Below are 20,437 nucleotides of genomic sequence, written 5' to 3'. Positions count from 1 at the left end.
GTTCCCTAACAACGAGTGGACACCGTAGCATTTCCCTGAAACAAAACCATTCTCTCATTAGTTCAAGATCAACTCTCACTTACAAGCCTCTCTCCCTTGATAATCTCCAAGCCCAAAAGATTATCGCCAAAGTGAACTTTGGAAACTATGCAGGGATGTTGCATTGCAATGTTGAGATTTTAGAATGGGGAAATACTTCGGTGTTTACCCTTCTTTTAGAGACACCGTAACTTTTGGTATAACAAAACCATTAGGAGCATAACCAAAACTTATTACAAGTATAACAGAATCATAACAAGGCATAAATAGAACCATTACAAAGCATAACCAGAACTCCCCAATCCAAAGGATGAGATTTAGCCACGCATGCAAATTGACCAAAACTGACTGGTCAAATCGGTATCCCCAACAGGTCAACGAATTGGCATAACAAAACTACTAAATGGCATAACAAGAAACCCAAAAAGGCATAACACATGAATTTAATGGTGTTACATGGACCAAATGGGTATAACTAAAGCCAAATTAGGTTTAACGAAAGGGAATGACTTCGGTGTCCCCGGTCATTTTGGGGATACCGTAACTTTTGGCATAACAAAATCATTATGAGTATAACCAAAAATCATTACGAGCATAACCAAAATCCATTATAAGCATAATAAAACCATAATAAGGCATAACTTGTTTGTTATGCATTGGTTAAGTTTGGTTATACCTTGGTTGGTTTTTTAGATATTCATTAGTTATGCATTGTTTGGATTTTGTTATGCTTGTAATGGGTTTTAGTTATACTCATAACTAAACCATTAAATGGCAGAACAGGTGAGTCATAACAACATGGGCATAATGGAAACCATTGAAAAGCATAACAAAAACCATACAAGGCATAACTAAAACCAAAAGTAGAAGAAGCATAATAATACCACATAAGACCATAACCAATAACCCCCAAAAGGCATAATAATAACCTCTAGAACCATAACAATACACCATCTGTAATTTTTTTTTTACCGGACCAGTGACCGGTTCTATAGGTATCCCACTTTTTTGTTATGCCTTGATTATACATTTAATTGGTTGTTTTTATGCTTCTAATGGTTCCGTCATGCCCAAAAAGTATGGTGTCCCCAAAAAGAGGGTAGACACCGAAACATCTCCCTTTGGAATAACCTTTTTTAGTTTAGTGTCATGGGACTTGGGGGCTTTTTCATGACCATAGCATCATCCTTGTGCTTTAGTTGGGAAAAAAAACTTGATGATGTTATGTGATACTTACGGATGATGCTACGGTGTCCTCGGTCATTTTGGAAACACCGCGCGTAACTTTTGGCATAATTGACCATTAAAAGCATAACAAAAACCAGTGATGTGCATAACCAAAACCTTATAGAGGCATAACCCTCAAAATCCCCAAAATAATCCTCAAAATCCCCGAAATTTTTGGGGATTTTGAGGGTTATGCCTCTGTAAGGTTTTGGTTATGCACATCACTGGTTTTTGTTATGCTTTTAATGGTCAGTTATGCCAAAAGTTACGGTGTCCCTAAAGGGCGGGTGGACACCGTAGCATTTCCCGCTACTAATTAATTGAAGTAAATGGTCTCTAAATGACTGAATTCAGCTATTCTGCAGGGAGACAAGAATAAGAGGATGATGCTACGATGTTCCCGATCATTTTAAAGACACCGTAACTTTTGGCATAACCGACCATTAAAAGCATAACAAAAACCAATGATGTGCATAATCAAAACCTTACAGAGGCATAACCCTCAAAATCCCCAGAAATCTATGCCAAAAGTTACGGTATCCCCAAACGACGGGTGGACACCGTAGCATTTCCCCAAGAATAATACCACGAGATTATACAAACGAAACAAGCATTCCGCATTCCCAAAAGCACATAGTACTCGTTTATTATTCATACATGCATGTAGCATTTCCCTACATATATAGTTAGAAAAAACATAAGCAAATAGGAGTATTACAAAAGCCATCGATAAGCTTTCTATTACTCTCTTACCATAAGAAAATACATGGCCACCTTAACAAATAAGTACATGGCCATCTAAAAACCCTTTTTATTTTTTAAACCATGCAAACGTAGTACGTAGCAAAAACAAAACTTCTTTTTTTGGAAAGGAAAAAAAGAAGGTTTTTTTTTTTTTTTAAACCCCCCAACATAGTGCTTAAGCGACATCCCTCCTCATAGACCTACGTGGCTCCATCAACATCGTCTCCTCCCGGCTCATCTTCAACCTCATGGCCTCGTCCCTGGATATCTGATACGCGTTGGCCAGAACATCCACGGGCATGGCACGCAAGGCGGAGGTGCGACCGGCGAGAGCGGTGTACTTGGCATTCTCGTGGGTCTTCATTGCCACCCACTCGAACCCTTCGTCTCCAGCTTGTTTCGACACGACGAAGTTCTGTGGCACCACCACTAGCTGTCCCTCGCGGATCCTGTCGTTGAACACTGCTTGTCCCCTCTGGTCTACGATCTGCATCTGGGCTTCTCCCCTTGTCGCATAGAGTACGCAGTGGGCATTCATCTTAAAGTGTGGTGGCATCAGAGCATTCTGTACAGTTTCCATAAAATTTTCAAAGAAAAAAAATAGTGAATGCTGCTAAGTATACAAAAAACAGGTACCACGCAAAATGGCATCACTACTTCTGTAGTAAAGAACACTCAAAAAAGTGACCACAAAATTGCTTTTGCCCCATCTTAAAATAACCTGTCGTTGCAAACTTGTAGGTACCACGTTAGTCAAGATGGGATTTAAATTGAAATTTCTGTTTGTTTTCTATTTTCAAGCCATGTATCCGAGATACGTTATTCAAGCCCAACATGCAGCTTGAAATAGCCAAATATGTCAGGCACTGATTAATTAGTTCTCACGTGAAGGTGCAAAGTGTGGATGTGAGGAATTTTCACTTTCCAAGAAGTTGTCGTACCCTGTAGAGAACTCCCTTCTCTGCACTGAGACGGATGAAGTTGAGGATGGGGAGATTGAAGCTGTTGACGGTGGTGAGGCGCCCGGCTCTTGGGTTGAAGATATCAGCGCGTGATGGATCATTGATATTCTCGACAAGTCTTGCGCTGCAAATGGTCTCTTCCAAGCCATTGGCACGGCGGCCGTACTCCCTCCCTCTTTCTCGTTCTTCCTGCTCCTCGAGACTCATTGATGGCCTCAGTACTTGAAGATCACCCTTCACTTTGATGATATGGCCTCTGTTGTCGTCTTGCCCCTGAAGCTTCCTCGCGGTCTCCCTGTCCACGCCAAACGCTTCTGCCAAGACCTCAGTGTCAAAACCGCTGAAAACATTTCCGAAGTTCTGTTCCTGTCCTTGGCGATGGCGGTATGATTCTCTTTGTTGCTGTTGTTGTCCTTGTTGTTGTGGGTTTCCAGCAAGGAAGAATTTCTGCAATGTGAAGCACAAAATTCAGCAAAATGCTAATTGCTCTTCATGGTTATTTCAATTAGAAGGAATAAAACCAACCAAGTCTGTTGTTTTATATGATGTTCTCTATCTCTAAGAATCATACCCTGGGGTTGTTGTCAAGCTGGTTTTGGTGGTTGCCAAGGTCTTCCATGATAACAACGACAAGTTCACTATCACCGTCATTATAGCACCAGTGTGCCACTCCGGCAGGCAATGCAATAACATCACCTTCTCGGAAGCGGCGGATCTTTTGATGCTGGTCGCGGAACCTCTGGCCTCCTCCTTCTCGTCGTCCTCCTCCTTCAGATTGTTCGGATGATTGGTAGGTCTCGGGACAACCAGACATCATCACCCCTTGAATTCCCCTACCTGCATATACATAACCATACCAAACACAACACTTTATTACCCACTGTCCCACCATGCAAAATAACACTCAAGAAACCCAGAACAGAACCCGAAAATACATTTTCAAAAAAAGTCTCAAGAACGTGCAACGTAGAAAAACTGAAAAAAAGATACTATGATGCAGCTTACCTCGGAGAATGTAGACGAGGCTTGGGGCGTTGGTGTAAGCAGGCAAGAAAAGGCCTCTGGGCTGTATGATACTCCGGCAAGCAGCGACACCGGCGCACTGGAACTGATCATCATTCCAGTCCCAGAACTCGGTCACCCCAGCTTCGGCTTGGACACGGTGCTGTGGTTCTTGGGCATTCAGGTTGTTGAGCTGGCAATCACCTTGCCGCCTCTGTCCGCGCTGCCCTTGCTCCCCCCAGCGGCCTCCTTGCTGCCCGTAAGCAAGGGCTTCTTGCTGCCCGAAAGCAACAGAGCAAGAAAACAGAACAATACAACAAAGGGAAACACAGAGCAGGGAAGCCTTAGCCATTGTTGCAAACAGTTGCTTTTATGGGTTTTTGACGTGAAGTGGGGAGTGGAGAACGTGGGTTTTTTATAGGAAAAGAGGGAGGGTTGGGGGTTGCCACATTTTTTGCCAGCTTTCTCTTTGCATGGCTATTCAACCCTAGTGGCTTACACCTAAGAGGATTGGTAAGAGCAGGTGGCTTCGTTTTCCTGAGAAGAAGTTAAAAGACCTTTTTTTTTTTTATATTTGTTTGTTTGTTTCTGAGGGTTTTGAGTGGGTATTCCAGTGTGGCTCAGGTGCATCATCAGTGATAGACCCAAGTTCATCAAGGCTGTCGACAAGATACTGATGAAGCTGGATCACATCAAGATTGATGAAGATGTGACAAAAATATAACACCTATGTATATCTACACTACCTGGAGGAATCCAGGAGAGCATAAATCACCTAACTTGGAACTTACAAGTGATTTCCCTTTACTTTCTTTCTGTTTTTTAGGATTTCTGTAGTATTCCTCTTTCTTTATAGTTTATACCAGCTTTTATTCCACCACCAAGTTTTATTTCACCTATGATTCACTTAGATTCTCTATACACATAAACTTATCCAAATAAAATACGATCGTCCAACTAAGTTCTAAATGAAAATGGAATTACTTAATATTAGAGGAACTAAAAAATATGGGAAACTGGAGGGGAACTAAAAATAAGACACTTGGACCACAAATTGGGGTAATCGCTTGAGACTTGAGAGTAATTCAACTGACATGAGAATGAAAGATTCACAATTTAATTCAGTAGTTCAGTCGATGCTTTTTGTTATTTAGACCAATTGTTGCCGCAAATATGAGGTGTTTGACGAGAATGATATGAGGGATAATATTTTTAGGTAAGAAACATAATGTTGCCAACCATTTTTTTTTGGTGAATTAACCATTTTATAAAGCAAACAAACCAAAATCACCGGGAAATCCCAACTTACAGAACATCAGACCAAAGCTATCTCACTCCTAGCTACCTACGAAAGCAAAACAACGACAGAGCAGCAGTTTAGCAAATTACGAAGGACTGAAGATTCTCGAGCTAAGACACCATGACCTAGCCAAAAACCTATTAGCATCACAAGACTTCAATCTCCTCCATGAGCTTAAGCAAGCTACTTCCTCTATAATCAGAACCCCCAATGCAGAAGCAGAGACACTAGACCATGAAATTGCCTCTTATTTCTCTCCCTCCGGATCCATTAGATGGAAGCAGCCATAGACAGCCTATACACCTGCTAGAGCATGAATCATTGGACCTATGAGCAACAACCCAATCCATCTCTCCATCCATCCCAGTACAAGGACGATCACCATTGTTCTTTTGCATAAGCAAATTCCATACTGCCCCAGAATACTAACAGGCAAAGAACAAGTGGTCATTAGTTTCACCTCCAACTTGGCAGAGCAAACATCTTCTATCTACAGCCAAACCCCAACTATGAAGTTTGTCCTTGGTGGATAGTCTCCTCAAAAAAGCAAGCCATTCTATAAAAGCCCATGGCGGAATGTGATGAGTAAACCAAACACATTAGCCCATGAGCTAAAGGGAAAACCTCTCTCAAGGCCTACCATGCTGACATCACTTAGCTCTATATACCCCAGAACTGCAAAGAATCCGCCTCACAAAATCAGAGACATAAGGAATCAGAAACGGATCAGTATTTGCCACAATTTTCCCCGGTAACTTCTTGGTTCCATTCTCCATTGTGGATGATCGATACCACCTTGGCAGACAAGGACCTGCCTACATTAAATTCCCTGGAATCCCCAAATCTCTGGTAAAGAGGACCCAAAGTATGGCAATTATCAACCCAACAAATGTGGATAAACCATCCACTATAATGTACTTAATCCAAGGTTGAGCAACATCTCTAAGTTTAAGAAGTTTTCTTATAGTCCAAGAAGCCTAATTAGGAATCTTGGCTTTCCAAACACTTGGCCTTTTTAAGACATAAGTATGCACCCATTTTATCTAGAGAGAACCATGCTTTTTTCCCCCAAAGGATTTAGCTCTCATTGCCAAGGATTTTGAAAAGAAGATTAGAACTATTGTCCAACTTAAATGCTTCAATTTCCACCAGATATACAAGGATGTCCAGCTATATATGATAGGGTTATGAGGGTTTTGAAAGCACACAATTACAATCATGTAAGCAGAAAGGGGATAACAACATTCAATTGGCAATGAGAGCTAATTTCCCTCAGGTAATTTGGTTAGCAACGTTTATTTTCTTTCTTAAAATTTAAAGGATTACCCCATGACCTGAAGACCAAATGGCAACCCTTCAAAACTTTCTTAGGTGAGGTTGTAGCTAGTTCAATACACGCTTGATGATCATTGATTGACCGCATACATAAACACATAATATTGAGTGATTTTTTAGGTGTCTGAGGCATGCCATGTGGAGCCCCAATAACCTTCACCATTACACATTCACGTGGGTGGGCCCATACACTCAGTTGTGGACTCCACATGAATGTTTGGTGATAGAGGATGTTAGGACACCACGCCAGTAACACCCAATAATTTTCCGTAGTATGTATCACCCGTGCATGTTTATTTTTATTTTGTCAAATGAAACTGGTTAGACAACAGAGGCTCTATTCTATCCTTCCCCCAATAAATTAGCCAAACAACAACTCTAATCAACAAGGGTTTTTAGTTAAGCATCGTGACCCCTTTCGGAAGTATAGCATCAGCTACTTGGTAAATGCCCAACTATGTTACAATTTGGAGAGGAAGTTCCAATTTCCAAGTTCTTGAATTCCTAGCAGAAAATGGGTTGTGACTTTAACAAGTGATGAACAATAGGCCGTTTAGATGCTACAACTTGAGTTGTCCAAACGCATGGCTAATGCTTTGTATTTATTGGCTATTATTTTCCTTTTCTTTTTGGGGAGTGATTTTCGCAATCCCGAAATTGTTAACCGCACTCCCAAATCAACTCATATTGATTTTTGCACCCAAAAGTAACAGTTTGGGGAGTGTGAAAATCAACCCTATATTGATTTTCTCCCAAGGGGAGTGCGGTTAACAATTTGGGGAGTGCAAAAATCACTCCCCTTCTTTTTTCACTTTCAATGAATGTTTTTTTTTAGAAGTTTTGTTCAAGCCTGCTAATTCTTCTAGTCCTCAAGCAGTTCTCATTGACAATTTTATCACCGTACAAAGCCATAAAATCTCAAAGATACAGTGAGTCATTTCGTCGAACCCATAACAGGCATGGTGTTAGCTGGGAAACAGATCATCAAATATATAATAAGAGAATGATTAGATTACAAACCTAGTATTCACAGATGACAGTGTTACATGGACACCACAAAACCCAAGAAAAACACGCAGTTTCGGTGCCAATACCACTTGAACTCATCCAACATAGTTCACTCCCCAACATAGTTCACTCATCATCATTAGTCCTTCCGTGCAGTGCACAACATGAAAAAAAGATTGAATAGGGAAAACACAAATAATCCAACTTCTATCTGCAATAGGCCACCTTCTCGATTGTGTATGTTATTTCCTGAAGTTAGAGAGATTTGTTGTCTGTTGGCTCCTGCTGCTCATAAAGATCGTCGGTGAAGTGTATAAGCAAATTGGTTCAATGAAGTTAAACTTACTACATTATGTAGGGTGTCTCGCGATACCATTGTACTTGTGAGTACATACTTTTCACTAATTTACTAAAGTCCGAGCAGGCGAGTGAAGACATATACTTTCAGGAAAACATTGGGACACAGCCCAGGATATTCACCTCCTTTTTTGGTAAGTCAAAGTGAAGGCATAATTCCATATTGAATGGTTTATACACTGCACTACCTAGAGGCTTGACTCTCCCTTTTCTCTCATGCATTGTCGAATATGAAAGCAATCATTTCCATTCTAAGATCCTGAAATCTCTAGCAAAAACCAGTGCTCGCTACACTTCGAATTTGTTATTGTAGCAGATTAATAGGTGTAAAAACACCATCAACGGATAAAGATAATTCAAGTGACCATGAAATCCCATATAAACATAATCGTTGTCAAACTAATAATGGAGTTAGCGACTAACGAAGGAAGATAAGAAAGAGACCTGTTACAATGGCAATGGCAGTGAGACCAGTGCCATCAACACCTTTACTTTCTCACCATTGCCGATGACGGGTGCAACACGATTGAAAATCTCTTAAATTGTGGATGGACCGATCCCCACTTGGGATTGAAACGGCGGCGCGTGGGCAAGTGCGGGGACGAGTTGTGGGCGGCTTGGAGGTTGCGGTAGCGGCAGCGGGGAGTGGAGGAGGAAGAGGAATACGATCGTTATGTAGCGCGAGAGAAAAATATTGGGTTTGATCCAGTGTAGCCAAATCTAATTTCTTAAAAATAAATCGACACGAATCATCTCCGATTATGAAGTAATCAGTATTCGATTAAAATGATCTTCACCATGATTTATCTTCTTGACAAGATCTACAGGTTGAACAGTTTAGATCACGAAAAAACACCACAATCAGATCACAATTTACCGATTACGCGTTGCTTAACATGAAATTGGGTTTGGGTTTGATTCAATGTAGCCAAATGTAATTTCTTAAATATAAATTCACACAAATCATCTCCGATTATGAAGTAATCAGTATTAGATTAATATGATCTTCTCTAAGATTTATCTTCTTGACAAGATCTACAAGTTGGAAAGTTCAGATCGCAAAAATATAGCAGAATGAGATCAAAATTTACCAATTACGTGTTGGAGTCGTTTTAAAGAAACTTCTAATGTTCAACCTGCGAAGTTCTAATGAAACCTGGGCGACGTCGTATTATTGAAACTCCGAGGTTCAGAACGCGAGGTTTCAATGAAACTCAAGCGACGTCGTTCTGAGTGAGCTCGCGCTTTTTAAACGCCATAACTTGTAATGGGTCCCAGTCGCCCCGAACTACTCGTATAATTTCTTCACTCCCCCTCAACGACAACACAATCGCCGTCCATGCACCGATTCACAGCGGCAGCCATGTGGATTCGGGTTTCTGTTGCTGTTCAAGCTCAACAACCGGTACGTTGTTGAGCCGGACCGTGTACCTCCGTTGAGAAACGGTCTATCAGAAGAAACTACTATGACGATTCTCAATCACGCAAGTATATAGAGTATATTACCACTGTATTAATTATGAATTTTGTTACTCTGATTCATTCATAAGATTCAGCGGAGTAACTGTGTTAGGTTGACAATTTTGGAGTTAAAATTTTGAGTTAAAAAGTAAAAACAATGCGAGATCTCAAAGACGAGTGGAAACTTGAATGGGTCCCCTTGACTCTTTCATTAGAAGAGAAAAAAAAAAAACTTACTTCAATTACTCACGGATTGCTCCAAATTTTCAAAAATATGTTCTGATCTCTCAACCTCACTTTTTTTAAAGCAAACAATTTCGTACCAATTTTGGAGGAAAGAGACGGAACCCTTTTACTTTTCAAAAGGACCCACCACTACTCTTTGGAACTCTTTCTAATTTTTTGGAACCCTTACTAATTGTATTAAAGTTTTGATTTCTGAAAGACAAAAGGGGTGTTTCTTACCCCCTGGATTATGTACTCGTAACTTTGTTTTTCAATCTAAGCATTCCCATTTAACTAAAAAAAAAACAATGTGTGGATTTGGAACCTATACATAAAATTTAAAAAGGAGGCTCACACTTTAAAAGCGTATGATACCTGGAGTAATACACTTTTTCTTTTATCTGGACTGGAGTAATGCACTTGAAGATGTAGCTCACACACTTTGAGCAATGCTCCTAAAATACTGAATAATCTCGTTTATTTACAATGTTTACCTATGTATATATTCTTCTAAAGAATCATCTAACAGTAATAATGTTTTCACATAATAATGTTAAGATCAGATGATTCAGTCTCTTTGGATCGAGGAATTTTATAACAAAATGAAAGAAAGGATTAGAATTTCTTGCCAAATCACTCTTTTGAATCGAGTATTTTAGTGAAAAATAGAGAGAAAAATCGAAACCGGCCCTTTCTTGTCTCTCACCATTTCTCACAATCCATAGAAGCGTTAGTGAGAAATGGATGTATTCTAGAATCTTGCGAGTGTTGATAAAGTGTTAGTGAGAAATGGATGTATTCTAGAATCTTGCGAGTGTTGATAACTGGGTTGATCTTGTTCACAGAAAAAAAAAACAATTGGCGAAAGATATCAAACTTAGACCATCTCTATTGAGTAAACAAATGGGCGTAGATAAAAAAATTTAACAACAATGCTCAAAAAACACTCCACATTGTAATAAGCAAAGTTACAAGTCTTTTAGCAAGTAACCAAATTCCACTCATTCCATAACCAAACTTAACAACTTTTATCAATAATCAAAACTCAATAACTCAAAAACACCGAACATTGAAATCGTCTCATCGAGACAAATAATTTGGTGTGGTTGGGTGCGTAATTGAAATTCGTTTGCGATTGAACAAATATACATTACGTATTGTGGGGTTTTTTTTAGTTATAGATGTAAAAATAACCAATGTTGAGATAGAAGTTGTTAAGTTTAATTATTGACTAAATAGATAGTCAAATACTAACATGGTACATTTTGATTATCGATTTAATTATTACCATTATTGTGGATGCTCTAAGCCTCCCAAATTCCCGCAGTACTCATTTATTCTCAGCCATAGTCGAAACTCTTTCAAGTACAGAAAATACAAAAGCCATCGATGAAAGCTTCTCTTTTACTCTCTACTGGTTAACTAAAACCTTATTTGTCAACCACCGTTACATAGTAGTACTACCAAAGTACTCGTACACAGCAAAAACTAAAATTTAGCTCATCCCCCCACGGCCACATACTACTTAGGCAACACTACGGATCCTCCCAGCCTGCCTTGGTTCCATCAAGATAGTCTCCTCCCTGTTCATCTTCAGCCTCATCGCCTCGTCCCGAGAAATCTGGTACGCGTTGGCCACAACATCCACCGGCATGGCACGCAGGGCTGAAGTGCGACCGGCGAGAGTGCTGAACATGGCGTTCTCGTGGGTCTTCATGGCCACCCACTCGAACCCCTCGTTTCCGGCCTGTTTTGACACCACGAAGTTCTGCGGCACCACCACCATCTGTCCCTCCCGGATCCTGTCGTTGAACACTGATTGTCCCCTGTTGTCTACGATCTGCATCTGGGCCTCTCCCCTCGTTGCGTAGAGCACGCAGTGGGCGTTTAGCTTGTAGTGTGGTGGCATGAAAGCATCCTGCACAGTTTCCACAACAAATTTCACAATATTTTAGTTTGCAATGATGTCAAAAAAAAAAATGATTTTGATGCCAAAACCACCACAATATGACTATGCAATTCGACGATGACAATGATGGGATGCAATTGTGTCCGAAATTGTATTTGAACTTTTTTGTTTCTAAACTCTCTGTAAGTGAATTTCGAAATTTTGAACATAGAAATGATTCTCATACCCTATAGAGAACTCCTTTCTCAGCACTGAGTCGGAGGAAGTTAAGAATAGGGAGATTGAAGTTGTTCAAGGTAGTGAGACGCCCGGCTCTTGGGTTGAAGAAATCGGCGCGCGATGGATCGTTGATGTTCTCGACCAGTCTAGCACTGCAAATGGTCTCTTCCAAGCCATTGGCGCGGCGGCCGTATTCGCGCCCTCTCTCCTCCTCCTCTTGTTCCTCCCTGCTCCTTGATGGCCTCAACACCTGAAGATCTCCTTCCACCCTGATGATGTGGCCCCTGTTGTCATCTTGCCCCTGAAGCTTCCTCGCGGTCTCCCTGTCCACTCCGAAAGCCTCTGCCAAGACCTCGGTATCGAAGCCGCTGAAAACGTTTCCGAAGTTCCGTTCCTGACGTTCCCCCCGGCGGCGGAACGTTTCTCTTTGCTGCTGCTGCTGCTGTCCTTGTTGTTGTGGGTTTCCGGCAAGGAAGAATTTCTACAATTTCGAACAGAAAATATTTAGGAATTTACACGAGCTCTACGCAATACATGTGGATCCCACACTTCATATATGTTGTGTTGAATTAACCTTACCCTGGGGTTGTTGTCGAGCTGGTTTTGGTGGTTGCCGGTGTCTTCCATTATGACAGCGACAAGCTCGCTGTCGCCGTCGTTATAGCACCAGTGTGCCACTCCGGCAGGCAATGCGATAACGTCGCCCTCTCGGAAGCGGCGGATCTTCTGATGCTGGTCGCGGAATCTCTGGCCTCCTCCTTCCCGTCGTCCGCCTCCTTCAGATTGTTGCTGCGATGATTGGTAGGTCTCGGGACAGCCAGACATCATCACCCCTTGAATTCCCCTGCCTGCATCCACAACAATTTGTTCATACTAAGGTCCAAGTAATACATAAATTCATGCAAAATTTTGTATACCATAGAAAATTCATACATAAATTCTTGTAAACTTTTTTTCTAAATTTTTTTTCCGTATTTTCTTTTTAACGTTTCATAGCTTTTTTTTGCTTTTTAAAATAATTTTTTGGATTAATCATTTCACTCGATGAAAAGAATCGTAAAAGTATAAAAATAACCTTGGAGAATGTAGATGAGGGTAGGGGCATTGGTGTAGGCGGGCAAGAAAAGGCCTCTGGGCTGGATGATATTCCTGCAGGCGGCGACACCGGCGCACCGGAACTGATCATCGTCGAAGTCCCAGAACTCGGTCACCCCAGCTTCGGCGTGGAGCCGGTGCTGTGGTTCCTGGGCATTCAGGTTGTTGAGCTGGCAATCGCCTTGCCGCCTCTGCCCGCGCTGCCCTTGCTCCCCAAACGGGCTTCTTCGACCCCAGCGGCTTCCTTGCTGCCCGTAGGCAACAGAGCAATGGAACAGAACGAGAAAACAGAGGAAAACTGAGAGCATGGAAAGCTTAGCCATTGCTATATATGAAGTGGTTAATTGTAAGTTTTTGGTTTGTGAAGTGGGGAATGGAGAGTGTGGGTTTTTATAGGAGAGAGAGGGAGGTTGTGGGTTGCCACATATGGGTTTGGTGTCTTTGTTTCTTTTTGAGCCAGCTTTCAGCTTGCATGGGTAGTGAAACCTGATGGCTTACACCTATGGGGTCTGGTCAGAGAGCAAGTGTCTTTGGGTTTCTGAGAAGTTGTTTGAGGGGGTATTCCTGTGTGTTTGAGCTGCATCATCTGGAATGGACCCTGAGTCCATCAGAATTGGGATCACTACTATGAGATTGATGAAGTGGTGTATGATCACTTATATAAATCGGAGAAAAACTTATTCAAGGACCTCCGTGAATAAGATTTTATGGAGGTGAATTGTGGCCTTCCAAAAAGTCTAAATTTTAAACAAATTTTTCGAAGGAAGAGAGTTAAAATCAAAATTATTGATTGCCAAAACGAATAGGTGAGATCATGCGGGTTTCGTTTTTAACTTATTGTATATCCACACTTTGTAAGAATACATGGTTTATCCTGACCGTAAAAGCTTTAACCAAACATTGAACATGCATAGCCTAATTAAATATAGAGTCCAATCCGATGCTCCATAGCATAGGGTCAAACAATTGAAAACAGCTCATCTTGTTACAAAAACTGGGTCTTCCATTTTCTCAACTCTTCATGTTTATGCTCTGGCATGCATTGCATGCATAAATTTTGCAGCAGCGTTGAAGCGAAGTCTCATATCACCATCGCCTGGCTACCAAAGTGCATTTCTACAACTGAGTATAGTGCGTGAGTTATACCCAAGACTGCAGTGTGCAACAGCCACAACCTAAAACTTTGCATCAACAAGAAAATGAAAAAAATCAAAACGGACACGAAGAAACTCAACCCGATCATACAAAATGGTCAGTGTTTCCACAGAAACATAGATACCAACTACATCTAAGTAAAACTAAACGAAACTAATTACACATAGCTGGACAACGGGAAGCGCCTAATGCCTAACGATAGTATTCCCGCAGACGGAAAAGAAAGAAAAATAAATACACGGAAAAACTACTTTAATTCACTGTCTCGAGTCATAGTGGACTAGGTGCCATGTTCTTTCTTTTGGAAATCAAGCTTTTGGGTTCCACTGCTCGATTGTTTCTCCTCACTTGGGGAATCTGCCATTTCTGTTTCTCTTCGAGTCTCGAGGACGGGCAAGTCTAATTCTGCACTATGAGGAGTCGCGAGGATGGGCAAGTCTGATTCTGCACTATGAGGAGTCTCGAGGATGGGCAAGTCTGATTCTGCACTATGAGGATTTTCTGGTGGCGCACTTGCAGATGATAGAGCAGCTTCCATTTCCTCATACTTGAAAATGATTTGTTGCAGCTCTTCATTAAGATGCAGAGCCTCAAAGAGCATAACTTCATCATCAGTGGTGGTCTCTGCAACCCTTTGGACAATAGGTAGCGACTGCTTGCACTTCTCGAACATGCTAACTGTTAGATCATCCTGCAGTGACACGAGAACTTTTTCAGGTTTCCAATCACTTCATACCTATAGGTGTGCAACATTTTACATCAAAGGGGACCGTGGGTTCAGATCCAAAAAGCCCCCAGTGGCATATCTTGAAATTCTGGACATCCTGTCAGACTTGATGCTATATAGTGCTCGAGAGAAAAGATTGGAGATTTTTCCGATAAATTAGATATACCAGTTAGCATTCAGAGAAAAGAGCAAAACATGAGGCACATGCTCACAGTTAGAGGTCTCACAAAAGAAGTGGAAATCTACTAGCGATATAATACTCATGAAAAAAGTAACAAATCTACCTTGATGGGTTTTGGTTCTGATCCGGAATTTAAAATGCTAGAAAGAATTTCAAGGCTGTTACGAGTGATTTCTAGGATCTCTTTCTTCTCCTCAATGGACTGGATGCCATAACCATATGGAAAAGTAGCATTATCTGCACCGTGCAAACCCGAATCAGGAACAGGGTATCTTTCAGGAGGTGACATGGGCTGTTCATCAATATATGATTCTAAGGAATACTGCATGGGGGCCCGATTCCCATCCCCTGCTGACTGCGGTATCTCTCTAGTCTTCAAGTTCTGCCACAGTAACACAATTAAAGAGAGGATTCATCATCAGTGTCCATGTAATTTGCTAAGAGAAATCCATGTATGCCGGTACATGTCTAGTTTTGTATATACAAGGAAATCAAATAAATAATCTTGCCAAACCAATCTTATGGTAATCTAGATGCCCATAAAGGCATAAACAGAGTACCAGGAAATAATATTAATAGATCTGCCGACACTAACCAAAACAAATCGAATAGAGATTGGCAACAGAAAGACAAACAATGTATAAATTTCAGCGGGCTCCCTTGGTGTGAGAAAGTTTTTCCTCCATCAAATGATGGTAGGATAGCTATAAATAAATGAGATAGTTGACGACCAAAGTCACACAAGCCAGTTTTGAATATCATAGTCACATGGGCAATAGATAAAGAAATCATCGTACTGATTTCTACTGTATTGTATTGATTTCCTTTTGTATCCTCGTGATGAATGAAAATTTTTTTGCCGATAAAAAAAATTGATAAAGAAATCATCAATAAGGGCAAGCATGATAAGAAATCTTGTCCTATACTCCATTTGGCTTCCAGATATGACAGAAGGGTATGAGTGATAAAAGACCAGATGGCGGAAAAACATCCCTAAACCATTACCAATTACATGCTATTATGCGGTCAAACTAGACAATTAGTACATGCCTTACTTATCAAATAAAACGTGGCATAAAGTGGGACGCAGAAGTAGTAGTCACCTCCCGAGTCCCGGATACCCGAAACAAACATGGCATAGATGCAGGCAACCAAAGTGCACAGACTTTTCTGTAGTCATTAGTGAAAGCTTATTTTACAAGCTAGTTCACATAAAAAGCATCATCCTCTCTCTACCGAGCAAATCTGCATTCTGTTGGATCTTGCGGGTCCGCGCCACAAACACGCAGTAAGAGATGGATTTATTCAAAAAGGCTAATGGACAAAGCCGAAGGTTAAATTTGGGTGGAGCGAGGAATTTGTTCTTTTTTCACCAAATGCGCACTAGGGCAGCCGTTTGCAAATGAATAATTGCATATACTGTCAGTTCTCAATTCAATATCGGATTGGCACACACCATGCATGCACTTCTAGGTTTTTTCCCTTACCTAAGCTAACCCCAAACTAACTTTTCCTCCTACACTTTTTACAAGGAACCTGTAGTTAGCTTTGTTCCTTCCATGTCTTGAACAGAAACTGTTTTGGTGCTGTCTCTGGCATAATTTCATTTTCAACAGGTTACCTGTTGAGTCTTGACCTTTACTCACATAAGCTGAAACTGCAGCAAAGATCTATGTTGGAACACCAAGTAGGGTTTCTCCTGATACAGTAGCTAATATGGAACGTAAGCATAACCCGAAAAACTGAAGCATGTGAGGTAGAATAAGGATTCCCTCAAGGGACAGGGAGGGCCGACAGTTGCTCACCAATTTTTAGGAGAACATATGTATGTTACATTCACCCTACAGTTTCCTTAAACACAGCTACTGGCTTTTACTAATAAGAGACCTGGGTGTATCCCACCAGGTCCTCATTTAAGAGAACCATGCCCTCCCTTACATATCATGCTCATTTACAGCTAGCATACAGATATAATCTTGAATAAGAAACCCGTGTGGTTTGTATAAAAAGTTGCACTCAAACAAATTCCCAATGCGCTGAAAAGGGAATGTAGTTAAAAGTTGTATGGATTCCTCACTGCTTTTTCGGATATGTTGGTTGTAAGTCATGTTTCCTTGTCACTCATCCGATATTTGGATCTGTTGGCTAACTTTTTACTTTAGCTAGTTAATCGGTATTTCCCGGTCTAAGGCTTATACTTCTTACTTCCAACATGCATGATGCATGCACATATATAGATACAAAGATAGAAGATGCAATATCAGGGAGAGGAATGAAAAAGTGCATAACGGGCCAACACATATGACCTTAACCTCTGCGGACAATAGTCACAATAAGAGAGTTGAGCAATATCATCATTCTACTCATTTACTCCAGCGTAGACAACTACCAAACAATACGGCCCAAATACGTTTTTCTACACTCCCGTTGTCAATCCTCTCTCTTGCGAACTTCCCATTTCAGAAGTTTGAAAAACACTTTCAAACTTGCGTTTGCGTTCCCACTTTCGCACACACCCTAGGGGATATGCTCAGTCACATAATCCTCCAGTAGCGTCCTGCACTCCCGCTCTCGATCCTCCCTCTCGTGTATTATTCTCGCACGTACACGTGACTTAGGATACGAGTAATTTCTTTTATCTAACTTAGGATATGAGTAAAGAACGTATCTTTTTCGATTAGTACGAGTATAAACGTATCTTAAGGAGATGTTACCATATAAGTCTGATGAAACACGGGCAAATACTTGAGATCCTCGGACTCCCCCCATGCCCTAACCAACTCCAGCGCCTTCACCCTAGTCTCCCCATCGCACCTCGGATCCTCAATCACCCTCACCATCTCGTCCAACACCTTCTCCGACGCCACCTCCGAGAACACCTTCTCGCAGTTGGACGTGCACGCCTCCAGCAGATCCAGCCCCAGCCTCCGCCCCTTGTCACTCTTCCCCGATAGCTTCCGCTTCACCGCCCTCACGACCTCGGCCCCGCTGAACTCCTCGGCGTTGATCATGGCGCATATGCGGAGGTTCATCCCCCAGTCGGGCTCCTCCAGGTGGTCCGACGTCGCGTCGTCGACCATCCTGGACTCCGGCGTGGGGGGCTGGAGGATAGATCTCATCTTGGTGCTGACAAGCCGGGTCATCTGGGCGGACCCGGTTTTGAGCCGCTCGCCCAGCGAGGACGAGGCCAGCTTCAATTTGTCCATGGTGGTTGTGTCGGAGTGTAGGGTTTGGATTGGGTTAACCGACGTCGGCGTGACCTGTGCGAGGTATTGGGCGGAGAGAGAGAGAGATTGAATTGGTCTAGTCTGAGAGAGATAAGGGTGAGAGTAGAAATTGGGAATGTCAGATACGCGTGGCGTGTTCCTGTCGTCTCTTTGCCGTATGGTGGGGCCAACGACGACCAGATAGTTACGATCGAATTCAATTCAATATGAGATTAATGAACGTAAAATAAATTTTTATTTTTTAATAAGATAATTTTAAATTTAAAAATAATAGACATATTGAAATCTAAAAATATGTAATATATAGATAGGTTCCATTTCAGAACACTTTTTTAAAAAATAAATACTTATTTCACATTTTCAAACTAAAAAATTGTGTAAATAAAAAATCATTTTTAAATTTTTTTTTCCACCATATAAAAAATCTCATCGAAATCTTTCAAACAAGATATATATTGATAGAAAAATTATTTACACAAATACATAATTTTTGAGCTAAAATTGTCATCTTAAAAAAGAGATTCAGGGACAAAACATTTGCCAATATTTTTCACACTAAATCCTAATCATTGCGCTAGGATTAAAAGTAAAAAGATCACACATTCTCTCTCTCCCCTCCCTCACTCACGTACAAACCCAACCCCCCTCCTCTTTCCTGTCAAGTGTCAACTGTAAATCCCAAAGGGTAAATTATAGTTAATCCCCTCTAAATATGGACATAAATAAAAAACAAGCACAATAATGGCAGAAAGTTTCAACAATCTATGTAAGAAAGTCCAAATGAAAATCCAGACAAAACAAAAAAAAATGTATCTCACTGAACCTTCTTCTACCATGATGATTAATTTTCACCAAACAAAACAAAAATGAACAATAAATAGCAACAAGAGGATAGCATAGTTACATCAATTGAAAATATAACACATCTATTTACAGATTTCGTTTGACACCTAAATTAACTAAGATGGTGTGCCGGAGTCGTCTGCTACTGTAGACCGGAGTAGCCGAATCTGTATTTCTTTCCTGTTTTTTTTCTTTCAAAATAGAGAAGGCCGAGAGCAGGGGAGGGAGAGAGAGAGAGGGGTTCAACACATATAATGTCGCGAACGAGCTGCAATCGAGAGAGCCCGTGGGTTGCATGTCTTCATTTGGTGATGCAATATCTATTTACACATATCTTATTTTTCCTTTTGATTTTGTCATTTTGATGGATATTAGGGCGTAGTATCTAAAGAATAGTGGGTGTGATTTTTGTGTACTTTATCTATTTCTCAAATAAGATTTTTTGCGACATTATATGAGACATTATTCCCGGAGGTAATTTGGCAATGGGGTGTTGGTAGGAGAGTGGGGAGGGGATGTCGTGAGAGAGAGAGAGAGAGAGAGAGAGAGAGAGAGAGAGAACAGTGAAAACAAGAGAGAAAGTGTGGTCTTTTTTACTTTTAATCCTAGCCATCCAAAGCAATGGTTAAGATTTAGTGTCAAAAGTATTGTCAAATGTTTTGTTCCTAGATCTATCTCCTTAAAAAATAAATACTTATTTTCCTTTCGAGAACGGGACCTAATTATACTATAATTATACACTGTTTGTGTAAATAAAAGTTTCTTCCAAATCAATTAAATTGCATTATGTCATTAAAATAGTGGTTCCAATTAATAATATATGACAACGCAACACAATCTAATTGATTTGGAGAAAATTTTTGTTTACACAAACTGTGTAAAATAATTTTTAATAGTTGCGTTTGTTTTCCCAAATAGGCAATTTTCGTCACACGTGAGTTTACACTGACAAACCATTGGACAAAATGGAGGGAGGGGGGCTGCTGCACCCTATTTTGGGGCCCACCCCGGTTTCGCTCCGATGATCTGAATCGTTCACTTTGTAGAGCTCGTTGAGTAGAACAACTGTGCTAAAAATCAGCTTAATTGGATATCATTAAGTACCTGATCGGAACCTTTTTATCTTAAAAAGAATGGATCCGAAACACTGGATCAAATCCGCTATAACCCATGGACTGAGAGTTATATGGGCTTCGATCAGGTACTTAATGATATCCAATTAAGCTGATTTTTTGCATAGCTGTTCTACTCGACGAGCTTTACAAAGTGAACGATTCAGATCATTGGAGCGAGACCGGGGTGGGCCCCAAAATTGAGACAGCAGTACGCTGCTATCCCCTTGGGTACAGCAGCCCCCCGCGTCCGGACAAAATGGGCTTTTTAACCGATTAGAAAGAAAATGTTAATCTCAATCCATAATG

At 40.9% G+C, this 20,437-nt stretch overlaps 3 protein-coding genes across 5 annotated transcripts; all 3 read right to left on the bottom strand.

Moving 5' to 3' along the window:
• Positions 1-1,857: 1,857 nt before the first annotated feature.
• Positions 1,858-8,775, bottom strand: LOC131321236 (11S globulin seed storage protein Ana o 2.0101-like). Its single transcript, XM_058352242.1, has 4 exons — positions 3,978-8,775; positions 3,544-3,809; positions 2,952-3,419; positions 1,858-2,575 (listed from the first exon to the last, which is right to left on the bottom strand). Exons 1-4 carry the CDS (start codon positions 4,324-4,326, stop codon positions 2,186-2,188), a joined length of 1,473 nt encoding a protein of 490 aa, XP_058208225.1. The 5' UTR covers positions 4,327-8,775; the 3' UTR covers positions 1,858-2,185.
• A 2,373-nt stretch (positions 8,776-11,148) lies between these two features.
• On the bottom strand, positions 11,149-13,417 carry LOC131321232 (11S globulin seed storage protein Ana o 2.0101-like). The gene is made up of 4 exons (XM_058352236.1): positions 12,864-13,417; positions 12,368-12,636; positions 11,796-12,269; positions 11,149-11,578 (listed from the first exon to the last, which is right to left on the bottom strand). Exons 1-4 carry the CDS (start codon positions 13,204-13,206, stop codon positions 11,186-11,188), a joined length of 1,479 nt encoding a protein of 492 aa, XP_058208219.1. The 5' UTR covers positions 13,207-13,417; the 3' UTR covers positions 11,149-11,185.
• Positions 13,418-14,100: 683 nt separating this feature from the next.
• LOC131321213 (TOM1-like protein 2) lies at positions 14,101-18,279 on the bottom strand. 3 transcript variants are annotated; one of them, XM_058352224.1, is made up of 4 exons: positions 17,661-18,272; positions 15,050-15,328; positions 14,450-14,729; positions 14,101-14,410 (listed from the first exon to the last, which is right to left on the bottom strand). In XM_058352224.1, exons 1-4 carry the CDS (start codon positions 18,150-18,152, stop codon positions 14,319-14,321), a joined length of 1,143 nt encoding a protein of 380 aa, XP_058208207.1. In that variant the 5' UTR covers positions 18,153-18,272; the 3' UTR covers positions 14,101-14,318. The 3 variants fall into 3 exon arrangements, with proteins under 3 accessions (XP_058208207.1, XP_058208213.1, XP_058208202.1); XM_058352230.1 differs by having other exon boundaries at positions 14,101-14,439; positions 14,479-14,729; XM_058352219.1 differs by having other exon boundaries at positions 14,101-14,729; positions 17,661-18,279.
• Between the last annotated feature and the right edge of the window lie 2,158 nt (positions 18,280-20,437).

Source organism: Rhododendron vialii, chromosome 1a, assembly GCF_030253575.1.
Source record: "Rhododendron vialii isolate Sample 1 chromosome 1a, ASM3025357v1".
Classification (NCBI taxonomy): Eukaryota; Viridiplantae; Streptophyta; class Magnoliopsida; order Ericales; family Ericaceae; genus Rhododendron; species Rhododendron vialii.
The sequence above is the reverse complement of the archived record's forward strand: the minus strand, read 5'-3'. Positions and strand labels throughout refer to the sequence as shown.